General features: G+C 34.9%; 1 protein-coding gene across 2 annotated transcripts in view; it reads right to left on the reverse strand.

Moving 5' to 3' along the window:
- Rpn10 (regulatory particle non-ATPase 10) overlaps positions 1 to 11,363 on the reverse strand; it is a 56,626-nt gene extending 45,263 nt beyond the window's left edge. Inside the window, exons 1-3 of one of the 2 annotated variants that reach the window (XM_069833844.1) lie at positions 11,254 to 11,363; positions 10,845 to 10,985; positions 4,066 to 4,177 (exon numbers count right to left, since the gene is read on the reverse strand). In XM_069833844.1, coding sequence (XP_069689945.1) covers positions 4,066 to 4,177; positions 10,845 to 10,985; positions 11,254 to 11,279 — 279 coding nt within the window. In that variant the 5' untranslated portion in view covers positions 11,280 to 11,363. The remainder of the gene's footprint in view (positions 1 to 4,065; positions 4,178 to 10,844; positions 10,986 to 11,253) is intronic. The other variant, XM_069833843.1, reaches the window with a different exon arrangement.
- Between the last annotated feature and the right edge of the window lie 6,441 nt (positions 11,364 to 17,804).

Here is a 17,804-nt window from a genome sequence, read left to right on the forward strand (position 1 = left end):
TGCTTCAGTGGCTAACCATGACAATATCTTTGAAAAATATTGGAGTGCAAGAGGTCAAATGACTTTATTGTCAAATGCCTGGCATTAGAAAACAACAACTTTTCTGGCATAGGGGATTTTGTAGCAGCACAATACTTTCTCTAATGAGAAAGTAACAAAAGAAGTTTGGCTGCAAATTATGGGCTGTGAGTTTTCTAAATTGGCCACCATGGTGCAAGCTGGGCTTTTAAGCCAGGGACTGATATTTAAATTCCATTCTACTTTGATTTTATAACTTGTGTTGGACAAGCCTGTGGTCCAAGCAACACAGGGTTGTTTTCTAAGTACTCTGGTTCCCCTGTGACATTAGCTTAGGCAGCTCATGTCATATTACCTTTTCAAGAAAAGCTACAGATGAATGGCATAAAGCAAAAGCATAACAGATGTTAAAAAAAATAAAATAAAAAGCCAGCTAGCAGGGTGAGGTTGCTATGCAAATTCAAACTAAATCAGAAACAACTACTGAAATTCATGACCTGCCCATGTATCATAACCATATATTCAGATGATTTCCAATATAAATTTTTACTGGCCTCACTATCATTTGAGACAATGAATTCTGCCAACTTCAGAAATATACAAGATTTTTTTTAGTCTTAAATGTTGTATTAAATACTAGATTATTTAACATTGATTGAATTGGTGACAATGAGATGGTATTTGACAAGATGGAGGTGAGAATTTGCCAGACTATCTGACATTTGCCTTACAATTGGGGAAAACCTCGGAAAAAACTACAGCTACAACTATATGCAGTAAAACCTAATTTATGTTCTTATGGAGTCTGAAGAAAAAACGCATAAGTGAGAAAAACTTATATAACCGAAATTATATTTAATAGCCTAATATCTGAAATAGCATTTGAGAACGAGTTAAGTCAATTTAGTCAAATTTTCACAAGAAATTTATATATAACTTCACTATACTCAAATTTACAAAACATTCTTGAAGAATGTAAGATCATTTGTAGAAAACCTTAGCTGTTTAGAGTCAAAGCGGACTGATGCATTACATTTCAAACACCAATCCAGTTAAGACATTGACTTATGTTGGTCTTCTCATATGATCTTCATTTAATAACTCGTGATTAAAAAAAAAAAAAGTAAGTTATTTTGGACTGCTTGCTCCAAAAAAATAAACCCATGACCTCAAACTGTGATAATTCTTCCATAATTTGTTCAAAATAGGCCACATCTTAACAATGAACACTTGGTGTATTTTCGCATTCTTACATTTTGATGCCAAACCTAATTTCGAGCAAAAGTGATTTAAATATACTGTATAAATAACGTTTAGTATCTCTTAAGGTTTAAAATATGATCATATTAGTGTAAAAGACGTATAACCGATATAAATTAACATGGAAACTATACGAAATTTGCCAATACTTCAGAAAAATACAAATAATTGTGAAAAATGTACAAAAGAAGTTATAACAATTTAAACTATCACACATTCAACAAACACAAAGACTGAATATGTTTTTCAAAGTCAAACTTATACTATAAAAACTGTGACATGCGATTAATTCACACTTAAGTACCGGTATTAGAATAATGTACACCAGAGTACATGAGAGAAAGCTACTTCAATAAATGGGAAAAGCTACATTCTCAAAATATTTGAAAGAGTGAAATTATATGACATTTGAATGTAATTTTCACATAAAAGTAAATAGCATAGTCTGAATTCATAGGTTTAATAAGACAAATATTTTTGTTATTATTTTGACTAGGTTATAAACTGTAGGACATTAATATTTGAGGAGAAAAATTCGCTCCGGTGCCGGGGATCGAGCCTGGGTCCTTGGTTCTACGTACCAAGCGCTCTGACCACTGAGCTACGCCAAATTCAATCCACAGCACCGGATCGAACTCTCCTTCTTCAATGTTTCCCTTTGTGGCCTGACTCCAAGTTAGGCATATATGTTGATGTTTTACGTCCAAGTCAAGTGCCATTATACTCAGCTGAGTGACTTGTTTGGCTGTGATTCCGCAGTTAAGTGCACAGTGATCTGTGCAGAAAATTGCACTGCTAGCTATGAGAATATTAAAGGAGGAGAGTTTGATCTGGTGCTGTGGATTGAATTTGGCGTAGCTCAGTGATCAGAGTGCTTGATACGTAGAACCAAGGACCCGGGTTCGATCCCTGGCGCCGGAGCGAATTTTTCTCCTCAAATATTAATTGTCAATATTACAGGTATTATTCTGTATGACAAATTAATAAATTAAAAAAAAAAAAAATCTTTAATATTCTCATAGCTAGCAGTGCATATTTCTGTACAGATTACTGTGCACTTAACTGCGGAATCCCGGCCAAACAAGTCACTCAGCTGAGTGCGCCCCTTGTATAATGGCAGTTGACTTGGACATAAAACGTCAACATATATGCCTAACTTGGAGTCAGGCCACAAAGGGAAACATTGAAGGAGGAGAGTTCGATCCGATGCTGTGGATTGAATTCAGTGTACCTCAGTGGTCAGAGTGCTTGGTACGTAGAACCAAGGACCTGGGTTCGATTCCCAACGCCGGAGCGAATTTTTCTCCTCAAATATTAATTGTCAATATTACAGATATTATTCTGTACGACAAATTAATAAAAAAAAAAAAATCTTTAATGTAGGACTTTTACTACTTTAATGATATAGTAATAGTTCTTGGTAATGGTACTATCTTTAAGAATGAATGTATTAAAAAGTTCCTCCATACAGAGTGTATCTAAATTCAATACTCAAACTTCTATGGGTAATACAAGAGAACAAAACAAATGTTTGTTAAATGACCATGGGTCGGAAATTAATATTGAATGACAAAACCAGAATAAAAAATAGAGTTGTAATGTTACTTATGACATCATCCCTCAAAACCATTTCAATTTGTAATTATTTACAAAAACTGTTCAAAAGTGCAGCATCCTGCATCAGTACAAACTCTGCAACAGCGTGTCATGCTTGTCATACACGTTCAAAGATTCCAGGCATGTATTGTAGAGTATCAGCAGCTGCAAGCACCAGAGTGACAAGTTCTTCCTTCGATTCAATTGGAGTCTCATACACCAAGCTCTTCAAGAGCGCCCACACACAAAAGTCAGGTGGACTGGCCGCTGTGGACGCATTGGATGGCCTGCTTGTTCTCCCGACCTCACCCCACCTGACTTTCGTGTGTGAGGGCACTTGAAGAGCCCAGTGTACGAAACTACAAGTGAATCTAAGGAAGAGCTCGTCGCTTGGGTGCTTGCAACTGTTGATGCTCTACGGCACACACCTGGAGTCTTTGAATGTATACAACAGGCAATGATATACTGTTACAGAGTTTGTATTGATGAAGGAGATCGACTTTTGAACAGTTTTCGTAATTAATTACAAATTGAAATGGTTTAAGGAATGAGTGTCATAATTCATAAGTAACTTTACAGCTGTATTCTTTATTTCTTACAGTTTCTGGTTTTGTCATTCAATAATTAATTAGTTTCTGACCCATCGTCATTTAACAAAAAACATTGTATTATCCCTAGAGTCCCGTGCTGTGGCATCGTGGTCCAGGCATCCTCCCTAGAACTCATGTTACAGAACGCGCACTGGTTCGAGTCCTCATGAGGGAAGAAATTTTCTCATGAAATTTTGGCCAGTGTATTGGATCGGTGTCCACCAAGCATTGTGATGTACTTGGGGAGCTATGATAGGTAGCGAAATCCGATAACGAAAGCCAGCTGTAACAGCTTGGGAAATCATTGTGCTAATCACATAATACCTCCATTCTGGTTGAATAATCATCCACCTCTGCTTCGGCATGTGAACGTGAGGCCAGCAGCTGGTTGGTCAGTCTGGGCCTTTCATGGGCTGTAGCACCATGAATTATTATTATTATTATTATTATTATTATTATTATTATTATTATCATCATCATCATCATCATCATCCATAGAAGTTTGAGTACTGACTGTACCACATCTAGTGACAAAGAGTTAAGTATGAATGCATCTCATACATTTTCAGCAATTTGTTTTCTGTCCATTGCAAAAACTTACATGCGCGATGCGAATTCCAGTCAGAAGGTTGATATTACCCTGTGGCTGCACCTGGTGAAGCTTGGACAAAATTCTACCTACATCTGATGTCAAGGTTGCCAGCACTTCAACACTGAAACAGATATATTAAATGCAACTTCAAACTATATTACATTTATATCACACATTTAATCCTTTATCATACTCTTTGAGTAACACTAGTTAAATATTTAAACTGTGTACACAGAATTTATATGACTATCTTCATCACTGCTACTAAAAAATAATAGGATGGATCAGAGTGATTTGGGTATACTGGGGTAAATTGGATACAAGTTACAATTTATTGGATAAAACTTTACTTAATCTTCAAACACATGCCAATTTAATTTATATTGTCTATCTCACAATTGCCTATCATGGAGTGTTAAAAATTTGTGTTGATCACAGTAGTACTGCCTGATAAAAAAAAGTTTTTCATTTATCAGTCTATGAAATGACACATCACATTCAAAGCAATATTGTTGGGAAACCAGCTGTGATAACCAAATTCATGCAAGTGTACATGACACATGTTTAGAACATGTTTTTAATAACTGTAGTAATATATAATTAATAGTTTGTTAGTAAATTACAGTTTAAAAAACGTGGGGTAATAGGGTATAATTTTAGGTTAATTGGTAACTAAGTAACCTAGTTTTTGTTTCAGATCATGCCATGTACACAAATTGACTAATATCCTAAGTGTTTTCTGTCCCTGCTGAAATTTTTTATCTTGTTAAGTCTAATTAAAATTTTTAAATGCCTACCTACCCTCTACATTTTGTTTTAGGATACATACACCAATCTATGGTTGGGATAATTTGATTTTATAAGGACTTTAAAGCATGTTTTACTTCAATAATACACATTATACCCATATTTCCCTATCCATAGGGTAATTTGAGTATAGTTAAACTTAGGGTTGTTATTATTATATGAAGAGGCCAACAAATCTGAAAATGCAATAGAATCATTCGAGGTCACAGTGCTAACATATAAAAACTGACTGGAAAATTGTATCATGGTAGCAGGCTATGTGTATCGAAACTAAAAAAAAAGGCTGTTTTTATACCCAAATTACTCCAACCCACTCTATAGGTCTATGCTACTCTTTCTGTTTGCTGTAATTAAGCCTATGTTTATTTATATTTTTAAACTTAGTATTTGTTACATATAGAACTACAGGGTGATTCAGTGACTATGTTACAAACTCTTAGGGATGATAGAGGAGACAATTATGAACAACTTTCGGTAGGAAACTATGTTCAGAAATGTTCTGTTTGGTAGTTACAAACCTAGATATGTTAGTCAGTGTAATCTGCTAAAATCGAACTCAAGGCCATTCTTTTGAAGTTTCGTTGTAGAGAACCGTTACTGCAAATGTTGGTGATTTCCCATAAACATGGTATAAGGTAGATGACATCATAAATTGTATTTTGACTGATTAAATCTTGCAACTTTCCTCTCAACTTGCTGATCTGCATTTCATTTATGGAAGAGCAAAAGGCAATGGAGGGAAAGTTACAAGGTTTAATCAGTCAAAATATAATTTACGATGCCAACTAGATTATACCAAGTTTATGAGAAATCACCAATGTTTGCAGGAACAGATCGTCTGACCTTTAGTTCGATTCAAACTAGTTGCACTGACTAACATATCTAGGCTTGCAACTATCTAACGGAATGTTTCCAGACATAGGTTCCTATTTGGAAGTTGTTCATAATTGTTTTCTCTATCATCCAGAAGTGTTTGTAACATAATCATTGAATCACCCTGTATATTCGAAACAGTTTTTTTTTTCAGCCAGAAGCAATATTAAAGCTTGAAAGACAAAAGTCTGCTTAATTGCACAATACTGGAGTGGGCATATGGTAATTTTGTGAAGTTGCCAGCTATTCACATATGCCATTTTTGGACTATTTTTTTTTTATTGGGTTATTTTACGACGCTGTATCAACATCTAGGTTATTTAGCGTCTGAATGAAATGAAGGTGATAATGCCGGTGAAATGAGTCCGGGGTCCAGCACCGAAAGTTACCCAGCATTTGCTCGTATTGGGTTGAGGGAAAACCCCGGAAAAAACCTCAACCAGGTAACTTGCCCCGACCGGGATTCGAACCCGGGCCACCTGGTTTCGCAGTCAGACGCGCTGACCGTTACTTTTGGACTACTCTTACATCATGTAGACAATGTTAACCCTAATACTCATACCTATGTTTCTTAAGCAATGTGTTGGTTTTTAATAGTTTAGGCATAATATAGAAGGGTTATGGCATAGGGATGTCCTCACAGCATCTATATGAAATAGATACTGTCTTTGCAGGTAGACGAAACAATAATACACAATTATACATATGTCATTTTAGTACTCACCTTATATCTAATTCGCTGTCTTCATTTCTACTGTTGAATTGTCAATGTGAAGTTTTGAAGTAATAGAACAATAATAACTTATATGGATATTGTTCGTAAATTTCAAATTGAAGTCATATCGATAAATTTTTATCAACAGTTGAAATCGGTTGAAATGGCTTACATTATCGAATGTATATCTTATAATGAATTCTAAAGTCGAATTTTTTAACACTCTAGTGGCCTACAGTGTGAGTTATTTATGATTGTGATTGACACTGCATGCACAAAATCACATGTGTGGATGCTTGGCATTATCTTGGCCAATTGTAACTTATAACCAAGGAGTGATGTAAGGGGTCGTGAAATTGTTATTGGACAGGATATTGCTGAGCCTCCACACATGTGAGTTCACCCACACAATGTCAATCATAATCTTACATCTAACTCAGTATAATGGTTATGATGATAGACTACTAAACAGAAGGTTTCTGGATCGATTCTTGGTGATCCCTATATGGTAAGTATAATTAATACAGATATTTGTGCTGATATAAAGTGCAGTGAAGGTGGAAGAGAGTAGTAAGAAATGAAAAGAAATAGAGAAGGAAAAGGTAAATAAAAGAAAAAAGAAAGAGTTTTTATCCCCACCCCTTTAAATCCACAACCTCGTAAGACACTTGAGTTAATGCATAACTGGCATAAGTGAAAATCTGATTGGCTCCGGTATTGTGCACTTGTTCCCAAAAATCATACACAGCTCCAAAAAGAAGAATAGGTACCCAAATAATTCAGGCCGGTGGAAGGTTGTGCAGATTAATTAAAGATATAACTTGGAAATAGGACATAACAAAGAAAGCTCTATCTATAAAACATACTTTTTACCAGTAATAAGTTATGCTGATGAATCTTGAGTAATAATCAAGACAGAAAAAAACAGATTACAGGCACCAGAAATGAGGATAACGCAAAGCCTTAGGGAAAGACCAGAAGAGACAGAATCAGGACTACAGAGATAAGAGCAAGAACTGGAGTTATATCTTTACAAGAACTCACCGAGAAAAAGAGACTGCAATAGGCCTAGTCTAAGCATGTTAAGGGAATGACACCCGAGAATGGTAATTATGTTCCCATCACGACAATGCCGATATAATATAAAATTCACATTTTCGAAGTTAATGTCTAGTTGAGAGCATGTATTTAGCCTATTGTTAAAAAGTGGTGGTCAAGCAATGAAAAATCTGTTTTTATGTTTATTTGATTTTTGTATTTTATCTGTTTTATGATAGAATATACTGAAGCTGTAAAATGTAATATACCTTGTCAAATGGTTGGTTCTGCTTCTTCTGAGTCTATTTTTTGATGTCCAATTGATCAATGGGCACCAAATTTAAGGTCAGATTTGTGAATATGCAATTAATAAAAGGTGGGCGGTTTTGGGATTTTCAAAGAGGCCATTGTTGAATATTGAACAATTTAGATCTTTTTCTATTCAGACACAGCATATTGTCAGATAAATGTGTGAGCAAACAGTGAAATTATAGAATAAGCGGGTTTTCGTAAGGTTGAGGATCAGTGATGGGCTGAGTTTGGTTTCATCAGGCTTTTGTTTATGTCTAGCATATAACCTACGTTTTTTGGTAGATATGTATACAGACATAATTGTGCTACACATTTTGTGAAAAATAAGTTGTTTTTCCTTAGATGTTGTTCACTTTTAGCCATTTTTTAAATTTGGAGTTTGTATTCTTTCATGAGGTTTTAGAAATTTAAACTGTTTTTTCCACCATTTTTTCAGTAATTTTAGTTTCTGAAAAACCATAAAAACATTACCAGTTTTTAAGAAAAAAAAAAGCTAATAGAGGCTGTCACAATACGCAATAGTTTTACCCTGAGAGTTTACCTAAAAGAACACAGGACATGAGAATAAAGAAAAAGAAAGGCCATTAGGAAGACCAAGAATGAGATGGTTGGATCAAGTGAAGGAGAACTTGAAGACAAGGAATAGAGTGGAACAAGTAGAGAGTGAAAGAAGTTGGGAAGATAGGGATGTCTGATTGAGGCTAAATAGGATGACCTGAAATGACGGAAACATCCAATAGAAAAAGAAATAATTTTAAGCAAATTAAATTGGCAGTGAATTTAATGTGGAATTATGTCCATACAAGGGATATGGCAAATTGGAATTTAGGTGTTTTGTACTGATTTAATAGGAACTTAATATTGATAAACGCATTTTGTTTATGTGGATAAAGTGGTTTTCACATGCTATATTGTAATGATGTGCTAGGTTATATTATGGTATTGAGGTTACGAAATGCGCCAGTCGAAATGGGACGCCATTTTCGTGTGGGGAATATTATTAGATATTTTCCATGTCTTACATGATGTGCGAATATGTCTTGTACCTATAGGATGATTTGGACAAGATAGAGTATCCACCGGCTATTGAATGAATATTGCATACTTTTATCACTGCCAATATGACGCTATAAACTAATTTTCAACACTTTTATCACAGACACAACACATTTCAATTCTTATTGTGCTATATAACTTATATATGGAATTATCATATTAACACATTTAATATTTCGCAAAACACATACTTAACAAACTAAATGTAATTATTATGAAAGTCGACATATTTTCTTTCTGAATGCGATTAACTTCCACTAGATGGCTCCCGACACGAGAAACATGGATGACAATACATGAAAATGAAATGATACTAAGCAGGAGGAATGTTACTACAGATGTGTGCGGTATTAGGTGACAGGTTAGGTTAAATTAGGTGTGTATTATGAGAGGTTAGGTTAGATTTGATTAGGTGTGTAGTATTATGTGAGAGGTTAGGTTAGGTTTGATTAGGTGTATAGTATTATTACTATGTTGGCAACACTGAAACGCACCCCAGTTTCTGCTTCAAATTACGTTACATTAACGAAATTTGGTCGTATTCTTCATTCATGCATGACAATTTTCGTATATAAGTAAGGTACGTATTTAGGGCGGGTTGGGTGGACTTACAGCTCTCCCAGTGATCACATCAATTTCTACTAATCAATACTATAAATCCAAGGTATTTTCAAGGTATTTTAGCACGTTCCTACAGTGCTCCGGACATAAGTAACCTCACCGTGAGTGGTATTTTGGATTTACTGCAGGAAAATGAAGACGTTAAGTTTTCGGTACATGAGGGTTTTAGAAGGTTTCTTGTCAAGGTTATTATGTAGAATTGTCTGTTTTGCGATGATTTTCTTGGTTTCTACAGTAGCGGATTTTGGTTTGTATGTTAAGCAGTGGAAAGGAATGTCTTTCTTCTTAAGATATGACGTAATGCGTGACGTAATATATGACGTTTTGTTGGAGTTTTGAGATTGGGTTCATCTTTTGTATAAGTTTCAAGCGTCTGGTTGGTAAGTGTCCGTGTAGCTTAATGGTTAAGACTGTGGAGCATGGAAGTAAAGGACGGTCGAGTCTTGTTTCCAGCAAGGTAAGTTAAGTTGTATTAATGAAAATGTAGGCTATGTAATGTGGGTATAAAATTAGATAGTAATAGTAGAAATAAAGTAGCGGGGTGCGGAGAAAGGCGAAGAAGAATTGAAGAATGAGAGTGTAGAAGTGTGTGTGTGGTTTGGTTTTTTGGGTGCCATTTCACCGCTGCCCCTGTATGGATGAATGCCCTTTAATGTATTGTACAATTCGTATAACCAATCTATTATTTCGTTTTATTGCAATTGACGCTAGTAAATTACCTACAAGAAAAAACTAAACTAATTTTGAAGCCAGCCACATTGTCAAATTTTTGTCAATTTCAAATCTGAAAAGATCTTTCAGCCGAAGCTACTGTTGAAGGAATTGAAAAAAGAATTATTAATCCTTAATGTTACATATAATTATCAGTAGGCCAATGCCGAGGCACATTCCAGTACAAATCATAATAAGACTGAGCTAAGTTAAGCAACATTAGTTCCTAAACATTAGGTTAGAGATAAAATAGCAAGAAAAAATCAAGTACATTCCAGAACATTCTCAACTTCGAGCTATAATCATTTTAGGGTCAAATATTTTCAAAACTAAGGATTTTATATAACTGTGCCTACACCTAGGCTATAAAAATATCACTTGGATATAAAAAATATCACTACCGCTTTAAATTGCGTAGTGCTCAAAATAACGTAAAATACTAGGTGACCCCCATCTTCGCTTAATGATGGAGTAGTCTCTGATTCTGAATTGTAAATAGCCTATAACAATACTGAAAAAATTAAATTTTAGGACGTATAGGCCTAATGAGAAAAAAAAGCCCGACTCTTAAAGCTTGTGTCTCAGCATTTTTAACTGTGCCTAATAATACAACAGGTTATTATTCGTCACACGAACATTTTTTTAAAACACTTACTTAGCTAACGTTAAGAGACCAACATTATTCTCCGGATTTGATCTCGTCTTGGAATGGCATACTAGGTTGACAGCATCCTGTTGTGCTTGTAATCTAGTAGGAAGAAAGTCTCCATTCCGCATATAATCGCTGTTGTCCACACTAAATGAAAGAATAAATCATATAATGAAAACCGTAAAGTTATAAATTATATTTTATAATATTATTGAAAGAAATTGATCAACTTTGCTTTGTCATCTTCCGAGCCATGGCTAAAAATTTCATAACCTAAAACATTAATTTCCAAATCCAGATTAATAACTGAACATGTAATAACAGAGAACACCACCACATCTTATGAATATGTTTCAAAACTGTACATAGTATTACATATTAAGGGAAAAAATAATTCAATTATTTCCCAACTCACCATATCATAGTACTCTCAAGCACCATTTTGACCGATTTTATATCACGTGATCTAGCATTACCAATACTTGAAACAAAATGTGCAGTAAAGCCAATAGTTCAACCATAAAAGTCTCAGAACTTCGAAGTTGGCAGTATCGGTAGTCAACAATAGATGGCACTGTAGGGATCATTCTCGACACAAGTCGTAGACTATAATCACAGTCTAGTATATACAGTCACGAAGCTATATACGTAGTAAATATGCATCCATAGATAGTTGCTCACCACTAGGATCGCTATTATCGCCTCATTATAGACGATGCGAAATAGTACCGACACAGTCTATTGTTCCTGCACTCTCACAACTCAAACTTCGTGACTGTACGAGTATATACTAGACTGTGCTATAATTTTGTGACATTAAAAAAATCGATTCCGAGTTTTTTCACTGAAAGATATGGGCATAGGGTTACCAGATGAAATATATGAAAACCAGAACATTTTATCTAAAAGAATCGGCATTCTATTTAAAAAAAAAAAGAGCAGCATACGATAACGTTACACGTGACGTGACGCTTATTTTCAGGTATTTTATATAAGATATATAAAGACTGTTAATTACAATTAACTACACATTACAAAATATGCTTGTAGGTAACTTACCTTGATTATTGAAAACTGAGTTCTATTCAGTCAATACTTAACATAAAACACAATAAAATATGTTATAATAACATTTACACAGATTTAAAAACAAACGTTTTCGCCAATTTTGATTGGCATCTTCAGGTCGTGTAGATCGAATGGAACATGTTATAAAAAGTGAACACTTGATATATGACGTTAAAAACCAAAGTTACAACTGTAATATCACTTAAAAACAGAGAATAGAATATAGCAAAAAGCCTCCACGATGTGTGTAGAATCACTGTGTTGAAAGAGGCGTGTGTGAACCAAGGAAACAGCAAAACTCTTCTGTCATTGTAGATACAGTTTTCAAGATAGATTTGAAGATGCTACGAACAGCTCGGTCGTGTGGCCATTATGGAGAGCAGGAAAAATCCTGTGAATTGTAAGGATAGAATGAAAGAATGTTTAGAAGCATTTAAGTATTATTTAAATCTTCTAAAACAATACTTACAAAAAATGGAAGAACGTTTTGAAATCCATGAGGACGGCGACACGACTGATCTTTACCTTGATTAATTTCCTGACTGTTGGTATTTCGGTCATAACCCAATTTGTTTGAGCAAGGAATGTGTTTATAATCAAGCAATTATTTTTTTTTAATACTTGTGGAAATCCATACAAGATAGATGTCTTTAATTAAATTTACAAACATAATTCCTCTAATAGTTCCCAGACATGAACAGTTCCTCTCTTTGGTCCACTGAGAATCGACGATAGAGGAAAGCAGAACAATTTCTTATTTTCTACAATACCTGGCCGGATTCAGGGCGTGCACCTATAAAAAGCAGAACATGTCAGGTGGAAATCCGGACGTCTGGTAATCCTATCGGGAGTAAGGGACAGTGGTGCATAAAACAAAGGCTTTCCTGTTCAACAGTCATCCCCAACTTCTCGTGTTTTAACCAAAGACGTTTTAACTAATGATACTCTCGGCGTCCGAACCATGGCGGTATCGTAACTATCTATAGGCCTATCAAAGTAGGAGAAAAAACAACCACACCATGCCTGGCTGGAGGTTAAAAGGTAGTAATAATAGGCTTAACGGCTTAACCCTAAATCCTACCATTATTCTCGCTCTGCAATTTGGCTGGCAATCAAACCGGGAATATTTTCATTACTCGACAAAACAACAAGGAATGATGTCGGACTGTTCCTATTGACAACGACAAGGCTGGAAACAAGTTTCGATTAAGAATCTAAATTTAAATTGCTACTTCGAATGGAAGATGAGTTAGAATCAGAATTAATAGAAATGAAATTGATGTTATTATGTCTAAAACTAAAAACACATGGTGAGGATTAAAACAAATGGGAAATCATATGAAGATTTAGACGGGAGTTGGCCTACCAGGAGAAAGTTGGGCATCATCAGACATTTTAGTTTTAATTATAAAAAGACAATTTTCAGAATAAAACGTTAAATCATGATTGAACATCGACAAGAATTTAATCGGTTTTTTTTTTTTTTTTTTTTTAGAAACTCCTGAAGTCACGAAATACAAAGTTTTGGGAAAAATCGTTTAAATGAAATGCATGAGTTAAAACTTGGAATATTTGAAATGGAAAATGTTGATAAAACATAACGAATATCTCTGTATGCAAAATAATACTTTTTAAATGGAATATAACTCAATATTCATATTTGAAAAATATATTTGGCATATGGGGTTTCTCAAAATCTGGTAAACATTTAACGAAACAATCTCTTTATTTCATGATATACTCGTAATTGAATATTTGGTTCAAAAATAATACCAATTTGATTCTCAAAATTAGTATTCAGAAGCTAACTTCACAATTTTGGCTTCATGAGAACAAATTTAACGTACATATATGAAATGTCACTACGGGTGTAAGTAATAAAGTTCTTAATGGAATAATTTAATACAATAATACATTACACAAAATACAACAACATTATTCTAAAAAGTCCTAAATTCAGATACAAAATAATTAATTTACCAAACACAGCAGCTTTGGCTACAGTTTTTTTCATTCTGTGTCAGCCTTTTCTCTGACTTATGGGCCTTCTCAACTAAACCTAATGTTCAAGCCAACATGTCACGACAGAAATACCGTTTGACTTGTGGTATTTTTCTATGAAATGATAGGGTAAACATTGGTAATTTCGTGGCAGTGGTTATTTCGTGATACTTTTTCTTTGCTCTTTTGTGAACTAACCAATGGTGTTACGAGATCCAAATTTCCGCCAAGGGATTGCATATGTTGTCCAGTTTCCAGAAACATACAGCTAAGATTTGTGTGACTATAGTAGTTGCTTCAGTGAGCATTTATGTTTGGAGAAAGCAAGTTTGCGTCGACTTCTCAGGCGTACAAATTTTGTGGATGTTTGTAATTACATTACAGGCTTATTACTAAAGGTAAGCATATGATATTTGGTACAAAGATTTATAGTGTCTTCATGAAATTTTAGGAAATGTTTTTGGAATTTTAGATATATCTGTAGTCGCCATATAGGCTTAGCTTTACTGATAGAAATCTTAGCTGTTTGAGGCGAAATTTTGTTGAGCATTAAGTGTTACATTTTATACTATTTTAAAAATTATATTACTATAGGAATTTTAGAAATCTGAAGATAAGATGTGATGACAAAAAGAAAACGGAGACGCAATGGGTTCAGTGTAGCTTCTGTTTGAATTGTTATCATGCTAAGTGTCAATGATAAGTGCTAGATGACTTACTTGCAAGAATTGTAACAGAAGATGGAACATGACTCCACCATTTTGGACCGCAGACAGAGGCAGACAATGGAGTGGCATCATGCAAATTCACCAAAGAAACAGAAATTCAAAAGTACACCTTCGGCAGGAAACATTATGGCTACTGTGTTTTTCGATTCAGAAGGACTCTTGCTTGTGGACATCATGCCACACGGAACCACCATTAATTATGACGGGTATGTTGCAAATCTCAAGAAACTTCTAGTTCGACTGAGTCGTGTTCGACGACATCGGGAGAAGCAGGATATTCTGCTATTGCACGACAACGCACAGCCATATGTCAGTCACAAGACCACAGACCAGATCAGAAAATTCGGATAGACAACACTGAAACATCCGCCTTACAGTCCTGAACTGGCACCATGCGATTACCATCTCTTTGGTAAACTGAAGGATCCCTTCGCGGAACGAGGTTAGAAGATGACTCCCTTGTGCACGCTGCTAAAGAGTGGCTCAGACGTGTTGGTCCAGACTTTTACCGTGCTGGTCTACAGGCCCTCGTTCCTAGGTTACGTAAGGCAGTTGAAAGGGACGGGAATTATGTGGAAAAGTGACATTTTGTTCCTTAAGGATGCATCTACATTCTGTGAAAATAGCAAAGCTGTAGGATAAAAATATAATTTTTAAACAAATGTTATGCATTACTTTTTTTTTTGTGTGTGTTCAGTTTTTTAATAATAATAATGTATTTATTTAATCTGGCAGAGCTAAGGCCAGTAGGCCTTCTCTTCCGCCCAGCCAGACTCTAATTCTGGAGTTATCCTGGTAATATAAGCTATAGTAAAGTCCGTAATAAAAGTGTTCACCCTTTCAGGGCAAAGAAGATCCCTTTTCAATTTCAATTTTTACTTTGATTTCATTCTTATTATGTGTTGATATGTATTTCTATGTTTTCTTGCTATGAATATTAGACAGAATTACTATGTTTGAAGTCTTGTAACAATAAATGAGAATTTCATTTGACTTTAATGAATTTTTCCACAATTCTTCTACCTCTCACGAAATTATCAATGCAATATCACGAAATTACCAAGGTTATCACGAAATAACCAACCTTTCAGCTTAAGCTGTAAAAGTGGTTTTTGGCACATATTCAAGAACGTATCAAATCTTTTATGTCTCCAGATTTGTACAGCAATTTATCGTCTCTTAGATGGAAAAATCGGAATAAGGATATATTTATACATTTGCATTTTAAATTAGAGTTCATGAAATTATCACGAAATTACCAATGTTTACCCTATATGATATCTAACCCTACAGAATAGGAATTAGCAATGAACTCAATTTTCTTAAAATATGACTTATGGGGTTTTTCAAAAAAAGATGTAATTATGATTGTTAGAATGAAAATTCCTGACATACACACGCACGCACACACGCACGCAAGCTGCAATTTAAACACCAATGAAAAGATTTTAAATCCATAGCCAGTGTTGCCAGTTCATCGGTTTTCCCGTTAGATTTGGCGTTTTTCAGTGTTAGTTTAACGGGTAAAATTTATGAAATTTGTTTTGCTAATAGGGATTTAGCTGTATATTTAGCACTCAAAGCGGCAAAATGATATCATTTTACATTGACAAAATAGCAGTTTAGTGACTTCTGCACTGTTTCATAGCGGGTTTTTAAAAATCGAGTTGACAACACTGTATATAGCCGCCACGGCGCGGTGGTCTAGTAGCTAGAGAGCTGGAATTATAATCCTGTAAACACGGGTTCAATCCCCCGTATCCCCGATTTATAACCTGTGTTGTACAAGCCCACGGTCCAGGGGTTTTCTCCGGAAGCTCCGGATTCCCTGTGGTATCCCAACAAATCTCCATCATAATCTCATCTCAGCGCGGGTGTAGCGTAGAACAGAGTGCTATGGCGCGTATTATCTCTGTAAATTGATCTACATAACTAGCCTCATAAGAGCGAATAACGAACATCAAGTATGATCCTTTTAAAGAAATTGTTCACAAACCAAGTATGAAAGATTATCTCACAATTGCAGTCAGTGGTGTAGCGTGAATTCCGAAGCAGGAAAAGCAACGAAGATTAAGTTAGTAATAATTATTCATAAATTTAATTATTGATAAGGATATAATTGTGTATCAGTAATTAAGAATCATTGTGTTTGGATAAGTAAACGTAATATTCTGCTAATAAGTCTTATCGTTTATAGCGCAGTGTATTATTTTTAAAATGTTTAGGTTTAAAAGTTGTAGGTCTATAGGCCCTATTCTTAGTTTCTGTTATTATGTCATAAATATCATTTCAATATCCATTGAAACGCATAAATAAGTCTCCATATAATTTAATAGTTACCGGTTCATATGTATTTAATTAAGTCATATAATATGCATATATATAATATACTAATACATATGTAATATTTTCATTATTTTTTACAATATGCATGAGCCACCGGCGTAGCTTAGGCGATAGCGCGTTTGCCTGCTGATCCGGAGTTGTGCTCGGGCGCGGATCCGATTAGGCTCATTACCTGGTTGGGTTTTTTCCGTTGTTTTACCCTACCGTAAGGCGAATGCTCGGCCTCATCTCGCCAAATACCATTTCGTTATCACCAATTCCTTGGACGCTAAATAACTCATAGTTGATACAACGTCGTTAAATAATCAAATTAAAAAAATTACAATAGAATATAGGGCCTATAATCCATTAAAAAAATATTAATATTTTAATTAAATTGAGGTAGCCTATATAATTTTAGTTTTAGTTTTCTTTATTAGCGTGGGCACCTATTCGGAGAGGAAGTCTGTTCCATTACTCTAAGCGCCTCTTGCTCCTTAGTGGTAGTACCACAGTCTAGTATATACAGTCACGAAGCTTGAATTGTGAGGGCGCTAGGAACAATAGGCTGTGCCGGTACTATTTCGCATTGTCTGTAATGAAGAGATATTAGCGATCCTAGTGGTTAGCAACTATCCATGGATGCATATTTACTACATATTGAGCTTCGTGACTGTATATAGTAGACTGTGGTAGTACGTCGATGCAACCCGCAACATATTGCTCCTTAGCTGATACAACCCGCAATATATCATTATTGGAAAAATAAAAATAAATGAAGTTAGAATATCATCGTATATGCATTACATTCAAGATATTACTAATGGCTTGAGCTGCCACGTTC

Source organism: Periplaneta americana, chromosome 8, assembly GCF_040183065.1.
Source record: "Periplaneta americana isolate PAMFEO1 chromosome 8, P.americana_PAMFEO1_priV1, whole genome shotgun sequence".
Classification (NCBI taxonomy): domain Eukaryota; kingdom Metazoa; phylum Arthropoda; class Insecta; order Blattodea; family Blattidae; genus Periplaneta; species Periplaneta americana.